Source organism: Momordica charantia (assembly GCF_013281855.1).
Source record: "Momordica charantia cultivar OHB3-1 chromosome 1 unlocalized genomic scaffold, Mcharantia_2.0 BLBB01000001.1, whole genome shotgun sequence".
NCBI classification, from domain to species: domain Eukaryota; kingdom Viridiplantae; phylum Streptophyta; class Magnoliopsida; order Cucurbitales; family Cucurbitaceae; genus Momordica; species Momordica charantia.
The window spans coordinates 12,418,412-12,437,657 of NW_028275157.1; the positions used below are offsets into that span (position 1 = coordinate 12,418,412).

The window sequence follows — 19,246 nt, forward strand, 5'->3', positions numbered from 1 at the left end:
AAGGCTACAAAATTTTGATAATCAGGTTCAAGAAGGCTACAAAATTTTGATAATCAGGTTCAAGAAGCTAACAGGAAAATTGTTCAACCACAAGTAAGGACTACTAATAATCAAAGACTCTCAAGTAAAAGAGTGAGAAACCTTGTTTGATTCTCTACAAACATGCCGAAAGAAACAAACTTTAAACGATCAGACGAATAATTCTACATCTTCAATTAAATAAGCTTATTCTCCCTGCCAATCCAACTCGTTAGAACATAGATTTATGGAAAATTTGTGTTTATCACTAATAAGTGATACATTGACTTCATTTATTGTTTGGGTGGGAAGATTTGAATTCATAAGCTCTTGATTAGAAATATTTACTAATTACCATCGAGCTAAGCTCATTATTGACATATTAAATACTTTTTAATATTCTATGATGTAATAGGTAAAATTATAAAATTATGGACGTGTTAGACATAGGAACGAAACTATAAATTTTCTCAAGGAGTTTAAAATATTGTATTATAACATTTTATAGGTATAATATTTGCTTTCTAACATTTAAGATGAAGGGAAAACTACACAATCTTGAATATTTAATATATATTTTTGAAGTTCCGACAAAGCAAGGAGAGGCAATTGATCCCTTCTCTCTTTTCCGCTCTAGAGAAGTCAATTAAAAAAAACATACAATTCTAGAAGTTTGAAGATTAAATTTGTAATTTAGTTAATATTACTTATTTTTAAATATTAAAAACAAAAATTTCAAAGAAAAACATTAAATCTAAAATATTAATAATAAAAAAGAGAGAAGCAACGCTTAAACCAAAAAAAAAACATCGACATTTTTAGCAGTCTCATGCACTACGAGGTTAAAAAATAAAATATTGTAGCTCGAATTAAGTACTTATTTAAAATAAAAATAATTTTGTAAAAGAATAATTCTAATTTACAACGATTTTCTCTCTTTTATCGAAACAGATTCGAGACAAAGGTTTCAATATTAACTCCAAAATATAAATTTATTAAAAAAAAAAGCATAAATTATGTTCTCTGACTTGGCCGTGGTCCCCACCTTATCTGGAATCTACGATGTTATCTTATCTATATTCTATAACCACGCTTTTGATTCTTTTAATGACGACAAAATACAATATTAATAATAATAAAAAAAACATAGTAAAATAAAATAATAATAAGAAGAAAATTTTCGATATATAGCGTAAATCTAAGGCTAACTATAGCAAAACCAAATCTCTCAATTTAGTCATTAAAATTTTAAAATCATCAATTAAATTATTTAGTAAAAAAATTAAAATTTCATTAAATTATTATTTTATTAACCTATTTGGTTAGACAACACATACCATTAGAACACCTTCACCTGTAAAAAAATTATTTTATTGATATAAAAATTAGATCTTACTCAAATAAGATTTAAATTTTTGGGTCAAAGTCAAGTTCATATGCCTAAATACAAAATATAATTAATAATATAATATTATAGTAATATATTAACTTTTTGTTACAAGCTTTTCAGTATTAAGAAATTTAAAAGTTTTGAGTATCAAATTGATAATTCGTATGTGACTATTTTGTATATTTAATATAACTTTAATACGTATTTTAAATTTGTCACACTTTTTTATTTTTCTAAATATAACCTAGTAGTCCATGAATATAAAATATTTTCCTTTTCGGACTCTATTTATTACCTTCTAATTTCTAACTCTTATGCGTTGATGTTTTTTTTTAAATACACTTTTGGTTAAGGTAGGAGTCTATTTGGTCACTAAAATTTCAAAACTAACACTTTTAGTCCATGAGATTTGATGTAGGTGTCTATGTTCCTCAGGTTCAAAATTGGCATTTTGAATCTTTAAAGTTTGAAAAATAGTTCTAAACGGTCATTTGACCGTTAGTGGCTTTCCATTCCTCTTCTATTCCTCCCTCCTTCTCTTTCTTTTTCTCTCCAATCTCCGACCAACAACAACGGTCGACCATTTTTTCTTTTTAAGCCCAATAAATAATGTGAGGGTTATTGACAATTTTTTTGTTTTTTTAAAACGAGTAAAAAATTATTATATGAAATTATTGGTAGAAGAGAATTTAATTTTCTAATAATATTTTTTGTGCCTCCGCATGCCAACGATGGGTAAAGATAAAAATGGTTGGCGGTTGTTGATTAGAGATGAGAGAGAAAGAGGGAGGAAGAGAAGATGGATGAAAGCCACTGACGGTCAAATGAACATTTAGAATTATTTTTCAAAATTTAAGACAAAAAACGTCTATTATGAAACTTAGGGACTTGGACACCTACACCAAATTTCAACGACCAAATAGATACCTACCTTAGGACCAGTTATTTTTGTAAGATTAATTTTTTTAATATATTAAAAAATACATATTTATTTTATTTTTTGGGATTACTGGTTTATTTCATGATATTTACTTAAAAGAACTCCTCGAAAACTTAGCTCAGTCTTCAGAGAAGGGCGTGGACTTGGAAGTGGTGAAAACGGGAGGAGAAGAAGAAGAAGAAGAAGAAGATGCTGAAGCTTGCTTTTCGGAGTTTGCGGGGAAGAGCGGGCATGCGGAAGAAGAAATCGTCAATGGCGGGCGATGTGGCGAAAGAAAAGGTGGATTGTGTCGTGATCGGGGCGGGTGTGGTCGGACTTGCGGTGGCGAGAGAGCTTTCTCTCCGAGGCAGAGATGTTCTGGTGCTGGAATCGGCTCCCACATTCGGCACCGGCACCAGTTCTCGCAACAGCGAAGTCATCCACGCCGGGATTTACTATCCTCGCAATTCTCTCAAGGTGAACTGTATCCTTGTCTCGTTCTTGCGTTTTCTCTGAAATTACAACTTTCTTCTGGTAGCATTTCGTGGATTTCAATTGTCAATTGCTGATCGGGCCGGGATGTTTCCAATTAAGAATTTAGGTTTTGAATCTAACTGTTTGTTTAATTGTTGTTGATGGACGGATTTCTTTAGTGCGTAGAGAGTGAGATTGCAGAATTTTCAGTTTGAAGTAGAAGTGAAGTGTATGCTTTTCTATAAATTGACTATCCTATATAAATATCACATGAAGTTGCTTTTAAAAACCTGAATGCTTCAATGGAAGGGGAAATGATGGAGGCTAAATTATCCCTTTGGTGCTTGAACTTTATGGCCGTGTCAATTTAGTTTTTACATTTTAAGAAGTTTTTAATAGATTTCTAAACTTTCATGGTTGTGTTCATTTAGCCCCTATACTTTGAAAATTTTTAATACAGAACTTTTAATTTTGTGTCTATTACATCCATGCTATAAATTTTGTTAGTTTAATACTCATGTGACATGTTTATTGTATTATTTAAGGATTGCATTTGAAATCAACCTACTACATGATGCTCAAATAATATATGGTTTGCATGCCATGTAAGTGTTAAAAATTTAACTATTGGAATCTATTAGACAAGAATTGAAAGTTTGGAGGCATATTGGAAACTTTTTAAAGTATAGGGAGTGAATAGATATGACGCTGAAATTATAGACACAAAAAGTTAAGAGACTGAAATTATAATTTAAACAAATGATTACTTTTCTTGTGTTTTGTGTTCTTCTAATGTCAAATGAATAAATAAAAAGAGGTAATGTCTTTTTACTGAAGTGAAATTGTTAGGGAGCAACCTTCCAATCCTTTTTTATCAAACCTCTTCTTAAAATTTATAGTATTACTATTATCTAAACGAGCGACAATTTCGAATTTTGAACTAAATCAATTTTTGCAGGCAATTCTTTGTGTGAGAGGAAGAGATTTACTCTACCGGTATTGCTCCGAGCACGAGATTCCTCACAAACAAATTGGTAAACTCATAGTTGCTACTGGAAATTCAGAGGTTCCAAAATTGAATGAGTTATTAAGTCGGGGAGTTCAAAATGGGGTTGAAGGTTTGAGGATGGTTGATGGTGATGAGGCAATGAGAATGGAACCTGAACTACAGTGTGTGAAAGCCTTACTGTCGCCTTTGTCTGGAATTATTGATTCCCATTCTTTTATGCTCTCCTTGGTGGTACGTATTAAGTTAGATATATACACATGTATACCTTCATCCACCAGGGACGGAGCAGAATTTTACATGCTAACAATATCTATAATATTTTTCTTTCAATTGTGAAACTTCAGGAGAGATGCAAATTGGATGAAAACTACAAAATATTAAGTATTTTATATATACTTTTTAATAACAACAAACTAAGAGGGGCAAATTCTTCCCTCTTCGCTCTATCTCTGTCATCCACACTATATTTCGTTATCTTCTGTGCTCGTGACAACATTATATATTTGATCAGTTTAATTTACTTGTATATTGACAGAAATATCACTCCCATGTGGGTCCAGGGGGAAGCTGAAAATCATGGGGTTAAATTCTCTTATAACACTGCTGTTATTGGTGGTCATGTTGAAGAAAACCAACTTCACCTCCATATATCTGATACCAAAAATCTTGAAAAGTGGAATGGAGAGGATCTGCTGCAGCCAGAGCTCATGTTAGTTCCTAGACTTGTAGTGAATTCCACAGGGTTATCTGCAGTTCCTCTTGCAAAGAGATTTGATGGTTTACATGGTGGAACCATTCCTCCGTCCTATTATGCACGTGGCTGCTACTTTACGTTATCGAATGTTGGAGTCTCTCCATTCCAGCGTTTGATTTATCCTCTGCCAGAGGATGGTGGAATTGGAGTGCATGTTACGTTGGATTTAGATGGTCAGGTCAAGTTTGGTCCCGATGTTGAATGGATTGACGAAGTCGATGGAATATCAAGCTTCTTGAACAAGTAGACATTCTACCCCAGTGTTCTCATAATCTCATTCTTAGTTCTGATGCAATATTATGACTTTGGGGTTATGACTTTGGGGGTATGGAAGGGTAACTTGCAAGTTTGGTCTCCGAACATTTAGACTTGTGTTTAATTGATCAATGAATCTTGAATTTTATGTCTAATAGATCATTGAATTTTATAGTGTCTAATAGAATCAATCTCTGACCTATTAGATATTTTTTAAAATTCATTTAATATTTTATTAGACACAAATTGAAAGGTCTAAGTTACATATAAAATTCAATTTTGTGTCTAATTTAAAAATTTTGGATAGGTCAGTGACCTATTAGACACAAAATTGAATGAAAAATTGTAATTTTAAGGACCTCAACGCTTTTTTAAGTTCCTTATAATTTAACTTTATACACAATTTACACGTTGGCGTTTCAATTGACGATTTTCCCTATCATTGCCACTTTATTTTGTTGAATCTATGTGGAAAATTAACTTTCCAGTTTGATGCTCTGCTGAAACTCTGTCCATAAGTTGTCTGAAGTTTGAACTCTGAACTAACCTTTTGCTCTCCATTACTTTTCTCTTCCTTTTTATGTTTCTCGTTTCTAAATGCTTCGCTTAGTTCATAATATGTGATACTGATGCTAACCCATCAATTTAATGATATTTTTTCTCCCTCCAGGTATGACTATTCTGTGTGTGGTAGTCGTGCCGAGCGGTTTTACCAGGAAATAAGAAAGTACTACCCAAGTCTAAAGGATGGATCTCTGCAATCAGGATACGCAGGAATCCGTCCAAAACTCACAGGCCCCCAACAAACTCCAGCTGACTTTGTTATACAGGTAATTTCTAAGCTCGACCACCCAATACTAATAGCCTTTGACTTGTGATTGGTTTGGAATAGATAAGAAAATGTTCTCTGCTGCTAGTTGTTAAACTAACTCGCTTGCTGACTTTGGAATTTGTTAGAAGCTTGTTCTGTATTACAGATTTAAAAATTGGATAATGTAGAAGGGTTTGTTTATTTCTTCAAACTGATGGTGTTGTGATGTGACAAGATTCTTTGTGAAATGTGAGCGTTATGCTCTTGAGATGTGTGCATCTGTTCGATGATAAGGTAGAAAGCCCAGTAAGATGATGAACCTAAAGATGAAGAACAGGAAAAAAGTAGGAAAAGAGCCACCGCTCAGTGATTATTGGGGCCGATGAAAAAGAAAAGTAAAGGTTTACAGGAAGTAAGTTCAAATACGTTAGCCACCTATCTAAGATTTAACATCGCTCGAGTTTCTTTGATAACCAAATGTAGTAGGGTCAGAAGTTGTCCTGTGAATTTAGTTGTAGTGTGCCCAAATTGGCTTGGATACTCAGATTTGAAAAAAAGGAATAAACATATTGTTTCAGATTTCAGTTTTATGAACTTTTCTTACCCGATTTACGCTACTTCATGTTACTCTTTTCACACTAAACTATATTAAACAATCAAGAACTCGTCGTTGAAAGTAACAGATTTTACCGTATGTTTGCATCTCTCTGTACCTTAATTGGTTTGATCATGGACAGAAAAAGTGCCAAAATTTTACTTACCACTCATCCTGTTGAGTCGATGAACTATTTCAGTAGTCATTTTGCACATAGTTTTTTGTTTTCAAGTAGATAACTAACACTCGCAATAGCATGTGAATTTGCAATAATATACAATCAATTGGTGTTAATGTCTATTGATGAGAAGGGAATCACTGTAATATTATGCAGGGAGAAGAGATACATAGGGTTTCTGGTCTCATCAACCTTTTTGGAATTGAATCGCCCGGGCTGACTTCAAGCCTGGCAATTGCCGAGCATATAGCTGCACGGTATGTGTAAAGGTATGGCTCGGTTTGATAATGATTTTGTTTCTTTTTATTTTTCTGTTTCTGAAAGTTAAAGGTTAGTTTTCTAACAATTTTTTGTTTCAATTTTTCCGTATTAAGAAACATTTTTTAAGTTTAACCAAATTTTAGAACGACAAAATAGAGTTCTGAAAACTATATTTATTCTCTAGCCCTTGTTGGATAACAACTTTGTTTTAGTTTTTTGTTTTTTAAAAATAAGATTGCTTCCTAACCATTTCTTTATTATGTTTTTTTATATTCTTAAAAACACAATTGAATTCTTAGTCAAATTTAAAAAACAAAAAGCAAGTTTTTAGAGACTCTTCTTTTGATGGTAAAAAATTGACTTAGATTTTAAAAGGCGTTTTTAAAAAGTAGATAACAAAACAAATGAAGAAGTGTTTATTAGCATAATTTTCAAAAGTAGAAAACTAAAAACAAAATAGTTATCCGACGAGATTTTAGTTTTCAAATTTTGGTCAAAATTTAAAAAATGTTTTCAAAATATCAAGTAAAACAAAGAAATTGTTGGTCAGCCGAGTTTAATTTTTAGAAACGAAAGGCTGAAAACAAAAACGCTATCAAACCGACCGTATTTTAGAGTTTCATTAATTCTGAATAGGTTGCACTGGCAACCCAGAGGATGAGGAGTGGTTCTATTTTCAGTGAAGAACAAACAAGTTAAGCTTTTCATTGTAATGAAGTAAGGACCTATGAAAGGTCATAGAAAAAATAATTGCATGAGAAGTCGAATTATATTTTATTTTTAGCAAAAAGTTAATATATTTTTAAAATGTTTGTATTTTTTATTTTTACAAAGATTGCATGTTGATTAATTTTTTTTTAATCTGACAGGTAAGATTTTTTGAAAGGATTTTTTTTTTTCTTTTTGCCATGAACGTATTGTACTGCATTGAAATTAGGAAAATATCAAGTTTAAAGGAAAAATTCTCCCACGCTATGATATAATAGCATGAATATCGTTCTCGTTTATTTGTGTGTGATCATGACAACATTATTCTTAAATGTTGTGGATGTATTAGAGGACGTGGATACTAGAAATTTTATCGGGTAGTGTGCTCAATCATCCTGGGTTAGCTCCGATGGTCATTAGGGTAAAAATGCAAAATATATTAGGGATTTTGGAGAAATGAGTTCAAATTTTATGGATAATAAAAAAAAAATCGCCCTTCTAAAATACCACATGAAAAATTTGGGTGACCATTTGAAGTTTTACTTGTTTTTCGATACTAATGCCTTAATCATACAAGTTTATTAACCATAAAAGTGACGTAAAATCAAACAATTATTTTATAAGATTAGTGGTTGAAATGCGTATAAAGTCGAGCTTAAACACTCTTGAATTACCAAAAAGGAACATAAATGTATAATTATGCCATATCTATTTAATTTGTGTACGTAAATATGCCCATGTTAACATAACCCAACTCATCAAATGCATAATTACATGCTTCTGTAAAGGTTGGAGGCATAACTTTCTCAATTTTGTTGAACTAAACATGAAAAGTTTTGGGAAAAAAAAAGGGAAAGAAACAAAGAAGGAAATAAAGAATAGCCATATATGCATATGGGCATGTTTCACGTTATTTTTATCTTTTATTTTTTTGAGAATTTGATGTCAGAGGTTTTTTCTAAAAAGAAAAAATTGTGTATCTTTTATTTAGGAGAATTTCATGGCAGAGTTAATAACAATATAATGAGTTCGAATTTTCACCCTCGCATGTTCTACTATAAGAAAAAAAAAAAACAAGAAAAAAACATAAATAGTATACACAACACAAATACTATGAGTATTTAAACTTCTGGCCCGAAAAAAAAAAGAATAGAAACCATTTAAGCTGAACTCCGTTGATAAAATACTTAAATTCAAGCTATAACAAGTTTTCAAATTTGACACAAGGCATATATTTATATGTAATAAGTATTATAGAATTACATGGCCAAATGTCCACATAACTTTGATAATCACTAGCGGCATGCTTGACGAAGGAAGTTGGATAGCCATAGATAAGCTTGTCCTAGCCTGAGAGCTTCTCTTGCCAAGGAACGAGCTCCCTGATTTGATTCCCTATAGTTGTGATGAAACGAGACCATATATCATACTTTTTTACAGGATTGAATCGAAATTTTTTAATATATTAATAATAAAATGATAAAGATTAACTATGGAAGTTAAGATTTTTTTTCAGCAACAAATATGAGACACGAAGATTTAAATTTTCAACTTTAAATAAATTAGTAGATGTTATTTATCGTTGAACTATGCTCGTGTTGGCCAACTTCCTTAAAATATTACGACCATTTGGTATATTTTACTTTTAATCTATGTACCTGAAACATAAAACCTTATGTCACCCCACCTTAAAAAAAAAAAAATTAAAAAGAATTACTGTATATAGGGGCATGTTTCACGTGGGATCTATTTTTTTGAGCAAGATTTCACGTGGGAGTTCATGAATAATAGATTGAAATAATTAAAAAAAAACTTATCATATTCTCTCATACAAAATTATAATATTCTTTGAGGAAATGTATTCTAAGATTTGAAAAATTTAAATGTTGAGTTGAAAAAAAAACAGAATAATTAAAAATTTAAGAACCGATATATAGTAAAGATGAAAGTGTAATGGAACTATGTTTTAACTGGCTAAAAATATAATCAAAACTTTATATTTTTTTTAACTTCATTTTTATGTATTTTAACAAGATTTAAATTTATTTAAGTTTTAATTTCATCCCATCATTGAGTCCAAATATAGTTCCATAGTTAAAATATCTCTTAAATTCTATTGCCCTGGGTGGAATTAATACATCAAAAAGCTCCAAAATTTATTGCAAAATAAGAGCATCACAAATTTTGCCACCAAATTAAATAACAACAAATTAAAAAAAATAGTCTCATCCAAATTCTATTATTAAATTATCATTCCACATACCACATTCTACAATATTTTGAAAAATTAATGTATTTAATGAAATGATTTCAATGTTAAAATTGTCAAGATATTGTATTTTATACCACACCTAAATTTGAATTAAATTGTATTTTATACTACACTTAAATTTGAATTAAATTAATTTTTTTTATAAAAGAGATTCGAACCCACGACTATTATTAGTTTGGTTAATTGTTGAATTCAAAAAATAATTTAATTTGAATTATGTTATTTTTTTCCTTTTCAAACTCCTATTTATTTATTTATTTATTTTTGTTGTTATTAGCTATGAATAAAAATGTGGCGTCCCTCTCCCTCCACTCATCCATTTGTTCACCTCGACAACTCCACCTTACTGAAGTGGCCACTTCATTTTCTCCAGTGGTTGCAGCTGCTGAAACCAGCTCCCCAATTTTGCCCATTTCTTGATTCGAATTCCCCTCCAAATATCAAAATCAGAGAACCCCATTTGATTTTTCTCCAGGTTTATTAATCTTTCTGTTAATTTTCTGGGAAGAATCGTGTAATGGACTTGTTACAGACTTTGGATCCTCCAATCCTTCTGGGTTTGGCTGCGGCTGTTCTTGCCATTGCCTTTGGTGCCATCTATTTATCATCTTCGCCAAAAAATAGCAAACCCAGAGGTCAACTTTTCGCCATACTCTTGTTTTCTACTTTTGCAAGTTTTTTTTTTTTAGTTCCCATTGCTTGGATTTCCTTGTTGGGTGTTTTGGATTCACGATTTACAGTTAAAATCTCTTGTGCTTGATTTCTGTTCGTGGTTTTTGCGACCTGTTATGTTATGTTTTGATGGAAATTTGGGTGTAGCCTGAAGTTCTTGCATGTTCTTTTGTGGAAATGTGGAGTTTTGAGTAGGGAATCAGAAATGCATACATGCAAGTTTCTTGAATATATGCAATATATATTAATTATATAACTTAATACTATGAAAATTTTGGAAAATGATTTTCATGGGTTAAAATCACTTTTCGTTTTTCTAAAAGTAATCTCAAACTCTAGTGAGTTTCTGGAATCTGAATATTACTATAGTCTCATTTTCTGTCTCCAGACTTATTTTTTTTTCAATGAACTGTCATGAACACACAGGTTGAAATTAAACCAATGTTTGTTTTGGTCTATCAATTAAGGAGCCTTGATGGAACATGGGTTGTGAACAATGAACAATATTTGTATGATTTGTTGATAAGAAGAATTAGTTCAGACTTCAGAGAAAAATTGAAAGGAAATTGACCATATTTCCTTTGGTATTCTTTAATTTTTCTCAATGAGAGCCCGGATTCTATCACTTAAGAAAAAAAGATCCATATTTGACCATCATCTGTTGTATTTTATTTGCTTCATTTCTTTATATGATTATTTACTGCACAATGAATTTTTTTCGCCCTCTATTTTAAATTTTTGCTTTCTGTCAATGGCCTTCTGATACGGTATGTGCATTCAGGTTGCTTACAGCCAGATGATTTTGTAGAGTTTAAACTTGCCAAGCGTGTGGTGCTGAGCCATAATGTGGCGAAGTTTAGATTTGCCCTCCCGAATCCTACTTCGGTTTTGGGTCTTCCCATTGGACAACATATAAGTTGCAGGTCTAGTAAATACTTTCTTAGCCTTCATAAGATTAGTTTGATTTCTACATGCCATGGCTTTGGCTAGATAGCTCACTGACCCGATAAAATGATGTTGATTTCGGCATTATATGGAGGAAGAATTTTGATACTATGCTCTCCCATGTTAAAGAATACCTGCAGTACAGCAAGTTTTCTATAATGATATCTATTAAACTATCAATTGTGCCTCTGCTCATGATAGATTTTCTGATTCAACTCATTGCCATTCACAATTTTTACTGGAATAAGGTCATTTGAATTAATATTATGGTGGGTTATTGTTTGGTCTTTTGCTTGAGAGAAATCATGGCACTTTTTAAGGAAGCTCTAAGAACTTTGTTGAGGTGGAGTATCTTGTGTCTCTCTTAGTCTCTAGATGGTGTTCATCATCGAAACACTGCTCTAATTATTTGCCTCTCCTGGTGCAAGCTATATGGAAATGGTTTTCGTTATCTCCCTTGGGTTTCGAGTGGGGATCACCTTATTGCCCTCTTTGCCCGGTGTTGTTTTTGAAGACAATTCTGTTTCCATGAGAAAATGATTTCACTTTTCCTAACAAATTGTAATTTGCCCTTGCTATTAATCTTCCCTCCCTTCTCATGAATTGATTTCTTGTACAGGGGCAAGGATGGCCAAGGTGAAGAGGTTGTCAAACCGTACACGCCTATTACTTTGGATTCTGATGTCGGATATTTTGAACTGGTCATTAAGGTACATATCTTTAAGGTTTTCAATTGGTGGAGAGTAGTTTAATGGGTGAGGTTGTCAAACCGTACACGCCTATTACTTTGGATTCTGATGTCGGATATTTTGAACTGGTCATTAAGGTACATATCTTTAAGGTTTTCAATTGGTGGAGAGTAGTTTAATGGGTTTGTTTATGCCTGTTAATCTTCACTCTGTATCATCATGTTCAATCAGATGTATCCCCAAGGAAGGATGTCACACCATTTTCGACATATGCGGATCGGTGATTATCTTGCTGTAAAGGGGCCAAAGGTATAAGTCAATAACAGCAGCTATTTAAGAAATCAATTTGATGCTTTTTATTATCCATATGTTTATTTGATTCTATATACTTTCTCCTATTGATCAGTGGAAAAATCACCTATATTTGTTGCTTTTCTGTGTCTTTCATGATGGATGACAAGGAATTGTGAATAAAACATAGCTAAGCTAGGAAGGTCTTGTTTGATAATAGGTTTCTATTATTTAAAATCAGTCTTGTACAAATTGTATACCAATATTTTCTTGGTTTTGTTTTTCATTCTTTTTTCTTCTAAAGCACTTTCGAATAGAAAAAGAGCTTCGAAAACTACTTTTAGTTTTTAAAATTTGGCTTGGTTTCAAAAGAAATGTTGAACTAGAAAACGAAGTAAAATCTTAGTAAATAGGTATAACTTTTCAAAACAAAGAAGGTTGTAAAACCAGCCTTAATTGTTCAAGTTGGGGATGGTATGGAAATTAGTCTCCTATGTATACTGCCTCGGTTTACATCATCTATCTGTCTAGCATTCAGCTTCCTATTTGATAGTTTACTGAAAACACTCTGTTTTTTTGTCACATACAAAAAGAAAGGTCTCTCTGTAAGAGAGAAAGAAAGAACTTCATAGTACCTTTCCAAACATTGATAATATTCAAAATTCAACTAGTGCAGTTCTCTTACTCATTCTTGTTACTGCAGGGGCGTTTCAAGTATCAACCTGGCCAGGTCAGAGCATTCGGGATGCTTGCTGGAGGCTCGGGAATTACTCCTATGTATCAAGTACACAATTCCTTTCCTTTTTTTTTTTCCCTCTTTTGGCTTGCCCATTTTAGTTCCTGAACTTACCATCATTTAGACTGCGTGATTATTGTTATAGATACTCTGTTTTTTTTTTTGGCTGTGCCTCAGGTTGCTCGAGCGATACTAGAAAATCCTAATGACAAGACAAAAGTACACCTCATTTACGCCAATGTCACTTATGAGGACGTTCTTTTAAAGGTAATTCCGTCATATCTTCTTCAATGAAGCTCTCTCTCGTTCTTGGATTGCATGTAAATTCGGATACCATCTACCTCTTTATATCACGACACGTTGATAGTTAGTTTTCCCCTTCAACAAGGAGGATGAACCTAGCCAATTGGCGCAGCCGTGCAACCGATATTTAATTTTCCGCAACCATCTGAGTGATACTGTGATCAACCTACTCCTTCTCAGTGCTGTGAATTACAATGTCTGATTGATTTGGTGGAAGCGTTTTCGGTACTTGTTTTTGTTCGAACTGCTAGGCTGTACGCTCGTATGAAGTTTATTTCCCAGATTCTAGGTGATCATTCTTACAAAGTTGAGAATAACATAATGCAAATTTGTGTCCTTTTTCTATTCTCGAGCGATTTGATCGAAAAGAAACAAAAGACTTCTACTTCTTTGGGAAGAAGAGTCGGACCTTTACATTTTTGTAGTATTAGATATGAGAAAAGAATGGAAAAAGGAAGACTTTTAAAATATAACCCGAGCCGTATCTATTTAGTTTCTAATATTTTTTTCTGAATAGAAGTTTCTGAACATTTATTTAACTCTCTCTCTCTCTCTCTATTTCTTTAACTGTTTCTTACCAAAAGAAACTTGTGTGCTTGTAGGAGGAGTTGGATCTTCTTGCCTCAAGGTACCCTGATAGCTTCAAGGTCTATTATGTCCTAAATCAGGTCAGTCTTTTCCTTCAGCACAATTCCAAATTTTTATTTTTCTCATTTATCTTTTTTCTGTAGCTAAACTTTCTACCACTACAAGATCTCCGCGTCACACGACGGGAAATCGTATCATGCTTATTCAGTCTTGTTTTCATGGACCGGCCAATATTATGTGAAACATCTATGCTGCTGAACTTTGACAAATTAACTAATTAAACTAGTTTGGTAATACTATGTGATTGGATCTCTTGGTCTTCAAAACTATTCAAAAATATTTTTGGACAACTGTTTTCTAAAAGTCGTGTTTTCTCGTTGCGAATACGCCCGGATTTGTAGTTGTGCATTACTGAGTAATGAAAAGGGCTTCTCTTCAGGCCATGATAGAGCTCTTATTGAGCCTTCTTTTATACTTGCTTTGTTATGTACATTTTTTTTTGAATGATTTGTGACATTGCCATATCTTTTGAATTTGTATACCAATTGCCTACTCAGCCTCCTGAAGTGTGGGATGGTGGCGTCGGGTTTGTGAGCAAGGAGATGATTCAAGCCCACTGCCCCGCGCCTGCTTCTGATATTCAGGTATCCGATTATACCAACTCGTATGCAAATAACTTTGAAGAGACTAAACTGTTGTTTCAAAGCTAAAAAAACATCTTTAAACAGTTTGGTCTTAGACTAAAGTTTGGTACTTAAATTTTAGTATCATGTTTAATAGGTGTAAACTTTCAATGTTGTGTTTAGGTCCCGAACTTTAAAAAGTGTCCATTTTCAATTTTTGCATGTAACGAGTCCCTCAACTTTTACCTGTCTAATAGATTCACCGTCAGACACATTTAACATTCAACATTCAGGAGACCTATTAGACTCAAAATTTAAAATTTGGGACCTACTCGACACAACTCTCACAGTACATGAATCGAACTTGTAATCTAACCAATAAAGTACAAGGACTTTCTAAGATTAGTAAAAACATTTTTCTTAACTTTTTTTTTTTAAATAAAAAAGTTTAAAAGTGTGGTTTGAAAATATATTTTCATATTGTATGTCTAGGTATTGAGATGTGGGCCACCACCCATGAACAAGGCCATGGGTGCTCATCTTGAAGCTCTTGGATATGCACCTGAGATGCTGTTCCAGTTCTGATCTTTCCTCAACTTCTTCCTTGCAGCTAAGAACTTCTTTTTCCTTCTTTTTTTGAAAATTCTGACTCATTTTTAGATCTTAGATTTGATGTACTGTGGAAGAGGATGTTTTCTGAGTTCTTTTCATTTTGCAATGCTATGGCATTTTGATGTATCAATTGCTTTAAACAGTTGGAGCTAATGAGAGTCGGACTAGTTATCGGTGAAATCATCTTTTCAAGAGATGACTTTGAAGTGCTATTTTTGAGGGTAGAAATAACCATGACAGAGAAGATATGAGAAAACTCGATTAAGTTTCTTAACTACATTGGTTTAAAACTTGGGCTTCAAACTTTGAATTTGACGTCTAATAGGTCGAGGTTTAAGAGTCTAGTAAATATTTATTAAAGTTCATGGACTTATTAGACACACCACTAAAAGTTTAGAAGTCTATCTAGTGAACACTTTGGAAGTACAATCTTAAAAGTTCAGGGTCCAAATTTGTAATTTGAACTTATGATCTGTATTTCTATTTATCGAAATATGGCTTCGGTTGTTTGGAATGGGCATTCGAGTCGAATAGCTACTATTCGAGTGACATGGTCAAGTACTTCTTAGTTACTTCAATTCAAGACAACTTGATTTAGACCATGTGATATACCTTATCCTTAAGATAGTCACTAAATCACGTTGATTGAGATCAAACAAAAATTATCGCTCTCGATTTCACCAAGCGATACTCGGGCATGTACAACAAGCAAGGATTTTAGAACCTGGTTTAAATTGAGGGCTACTATTTGGAGTATTAAAGTCTTATGAATTTCTTTATAACTAATATGTTGTAGGGACAAGCAACTGTCCTATAAATTAATTGTTAATTGTTGTGCGTACAAGTTTCTTGAGTATAAAAAGAAGAAATAATCTTGAAATTAATTGTTAATTGTTGTGCGTACAAGTTTCTTGAGTATAAAAAGAAGAAATAATCTTGAGTACAAAAAGAAGAAATAATCTTATAATGGCAAATGCGAACACTCTTCTCAAAAATTGCAAACTAGAAACATGAATAATACATAAAAATTTTGAATATTTATTTAAAACTTTTAATTTTCCTAAAAACTTTTTACTTTTTTTTAATCATTCGAATAAGCCAATTCATTTGGGATCCTGCAGATCCACTCTTTTTCCTAAAAAGAGACAATAAAATGATTACCAAATATGCTTCTCTTTCTTTTTTCAATAAAAAATAGAGAACAAGAAACATTTACGCCAAACAAAAGAAAAAAAAAAGAGAAATATAAAATGACAAATGAACCAGAAACATTACTAAATGAACACGGACTACTAAGCATCCATTACCCGTGCTAAAAGTTTGACAACTATTTATAAGGCTGTGCTAAAAGTTTGACAACTATTTATAAGGCTGCATTTCTCTCTCGTTTGTAAGAAAAATTAATGGTGATCAGTAAGAGATAGATGGTCTCTCCAGCTTTTTATTTCTCTCTTTCCTTCTCGGATCCAGATAATTGGCCTAATTTGAAGGCCATAAATAAGGTTACGTAAATGCTGTATACTTGCGGTAAGCAATTTCCCAATTCTTTTAATGGTCATTGTTCATGGATATTGACTTAGAGAGAGAAAGAAAGAGAGAGTGGGATTTAATAGCTGTTTTATGAATTGGACAGGATTCAATTTTGCATTCAAAGCTGTGGGATCAGCTCATCCATGAACAATAAGTGGGTCATTTATGGAATTATGTAATGAGTTTTTTTTTTCTCTCTCTCTCTACTTTATAATTAAATATAATTGCTGAAATTAAATTTTAGTAGAGGAATAATTTATTGGTTGTCTGAACTTACTTGTTATTTGGTTTACTTATGATGATTATATATTATGACAATTATTCAAAATGGTTAAGAGTATTATTTTGGTCCTATATTTTGTCTGCCTCTATTTTAGTAATATTGGTTCTTATGGGTTCAAAAATAATTGTCTAAAGTTCAAATCTCTTAATAAACTTTTCTAAAAAATGAAATAATTTTATTACTCGCGAGAAAAAAAAAATTGTCTAAAGTTCAAATCTCTTAATAAACTTTTCTAAAAAATGAAATAATTTTATTACTCGCGAGAAAAAAAAAATATAAATACAAAGTTACTCAAAAGATAATATTCTTCGACCACAAAATTTTGCCAGCAAAGAAATCTCCAATTTGAGCATAATTGTTAAGATATGTGTATCATCGATAAAAAAAAGTTGGAGGAAACAACTTGATTAATTGAGAGTATTAATCTTATTACATCTTAATCTAAATATTTTAGGTAGCTGAAGTTAAATTTTATATAGGAGTGAAGATTAAAATTATTTGTACGATTGAAAAAACCATTTTGATTTAATTCCTAATATAATGTTTAAATCTTTCAATTTAGTCATTCACAGTTAGTAAAGGTTAAAATTACGGATGAAAAACTTACTCCTAATACACAATAATTAGTGAATCGACAAAAAAAAAAGGAAAGGAAAGGAAAAATAGTGGAGAAAAAATGTCATCTAAAAGAGAAAAGTGAGGAAAATTTCTATTCCTCTAGAAATTCTTAATGTTTGTAAATTCACTAACTATTATGTCATATCGTAACTTTATCACCATTAACCAATTTTAACACATACACATACCAGTCCAAATGTCAATGACTAAAAGTAAATCATATTTACAAATAATTGAGTTGAATTTAAAGAATAAATTTCACTCTTCGATGATAGGAGCTAGGATAATGATCATAAATTAAGGTTTGTTCACATACCAGTCACATATTAGCCGCTAGCTAAAAACCTAGGTGAAAGTTAAATTAGTGTAGTGATCCTCTGGGAGATGGCGTGATGGTTATCAGTTATGCAAGGTACTCCCTACTTTTTCAGACCATCTTGCCCTCTTTGCCCTTCGGTATTATCACGAAAGGAGTCCTGACCTTGCGATATCACTTATCATGAGGTCTTGTGTCCGAACCTTGCACTGATCAACAGTGTTACTCAATCCAGACAACGAACCTCGATTATAAGAATCCATTAACATAAGCCAAAGAGTATTAAATTAAAAAAAAAAAGTTAAATTAGTGCAGTGAAAGTAGTAGTTTTTAAAATCATGCTGGCTGTGGGTGTGGTCCAATATATAATGTATATATACTATTTGCAATAAAGAAGAAGAAGGAAAAAAAAGGTGTATTTAATGGGTTGAGTGAGTGGATCAAATATTTTGATAGCCAATGGGAGGTGGCTTTGGCTGCATCTTTATTTCACACTCATCATGCATTCATATTCCTATTTTTGATAGGTGGGGTTTCATGCTAATGTCTCCAAAAGATGATGTGATGCCCCTCTCTCTCGGTAAAAACATCTATTTTCTTTTTAACGTGGGATCCTTAACATGTCTCCTCAATATCGTGACTCTTTTTGGTTCATGGATCTTGGTCGCATCCCATTTTTGGATCGGTTGCTCGTTTGAGTGTTTTGGACTCTGATACCATATTAATATTCATGCGGTTTCATCTCGAAACCAATTGACAATGAGAGGAGTAGTTCATATCTATTATAAACTTAGGTCCCTTCTCTTTTCAATGTGGGATCCTTAACACCGCTCCCACGAAAAAACTGTTGCCAGAAAACCTCAAAATTTGGTTGCCCAAAAATTCTGATGGCAACAATTCTTTCCATGGCCACACATGTATATAAAAAACTATGTCAAACTTAACCTGGACTTTTGGCCCATTAAATATCATTCTCCATTTTTTCTTTTAATTTATTTTGTATCTAAAAAAAATCCAACCATTTACAAATATGGTACTAAACACATCTTAAATAATTCTTAAAATTGAAATTTAATTTTCAAATATGCTACCAAACATGGTATTTGAAAACACTGAAAACCTGAAATATAATTTTGGTTTTTATTTAATCCACTGTTTTCAATTTCTATTTTCATATCACCAATCAAACGCACCCTAAATTTCTATCAATATTTCCATATATTTATGAGCTCAAGATCGATATAAGTGGTGAATTGATATATCTATAGAGTTCCAAGGGATGGCTCCGTTGGCAAGTACTTAGAGTCTCTTAGTCATATCGGCTTAGATATCTCAAAGTTTGAACCTTTGAATGAACTTAATACCAAAAACCCTTGATGTTTCCCTAGTCTGATTG

At 32.3% G+C, this 19,246-nt stretch overlaps 2 protein-coding genes across 7 annotated transcripts; both read left to right on the plus strand.

The window, feature by feature from the left end:
• The first annotated feature begins 2,448 nt into the window (after positions 1-2,448).
• On the plus strand, positions 2,449-7,480 carry LOC111021786 (FAD-dependent oxidoreductase family protein). Of its 4 annotated transcripts, XR_002602880.2 has the most exons (6): positions 2,449-2,804; positions 3,760-4,041; positions 4,371-4,807; positions 5,490-5,649; positions 5,866-6,042; positions 6,560-7,480. XR_002602880.2 is itself a non-coding variant. In XM_088120359.1 (5 exons), exons 1-5 carry the CDS (start codon positions 2,538-2,540, stop codon positions 6,668-6,670), a joined length of 1,293 nt encoding a protein of 430 aa, XP_087976485.1. In that variant the 5' UTR covers positions 2,449-2,537; the 3' UTR covers positions 6,671-7,480. The 4 variants fall into 4 exon arrangements, 2 of the variants coding, with proteins under 2 accessions (XP_087976485.1, XP_022154533.1); XM_088120359.1 differs by lacking the exon at positions 5,866-6,042 and having other exon boundaries at positions 3,760-4,052; positions 4,346-4,807; XR_002602879.2 differs by having other exon boundaries at positions 2,450-2,804; positions 5,490-6,042.
• A 2,464-nt stretch (positions 7,481-9,944) lies between these two features.
• Positions 9,945-15,283, plus strand: LOC111021755 (NADH--cytochrome b5 reductase 1). Of its 3 annotated transcripts, XR_015789165.1 has the most exons (10): positions 9,945-10,279; positions 11,098-11,239; positions 11,881-11,971; positions 12,182-12,259; positions 12,945-13,025; positions 13,155-13,244; positions 13,461-13,569; positions 13,883-13,948; positions 14,426-14,512; positions 14,984-15,035. XR_015789165.1 is itself a non-coding variant. In XM_022298792.2 (9 exons), the coding sequence occupies exons 1-9, from the start codon at positions 10,162-10,164 to the stop codon at positions 15,074-15,076; spliced, it is 846 nt and encodes a 281-aa protein (XP_022154484.1). In that variant the 5' UTR covers positions 9,948-10,161; the 3' UTR covers positions 15,077-15,283. The 3 variants fall into 3 exon arrangements, 1 of the variants encoding a protein (XP_022154484.1); XM_022298792.2 differs by lacking the exon at positions 13,461-13,569 and having other exon boundaries at positions 9,948-10,279; positions 14,984-15,283; XR_015789166.1 differs by lacking the exons at positions 14,426-14,512; positions 14,984-15,035 and having other exon boundaries at positions 13,366-13,569.
• Positions 15,284-19,246: the final 3,963 nt, after the last annotated feature.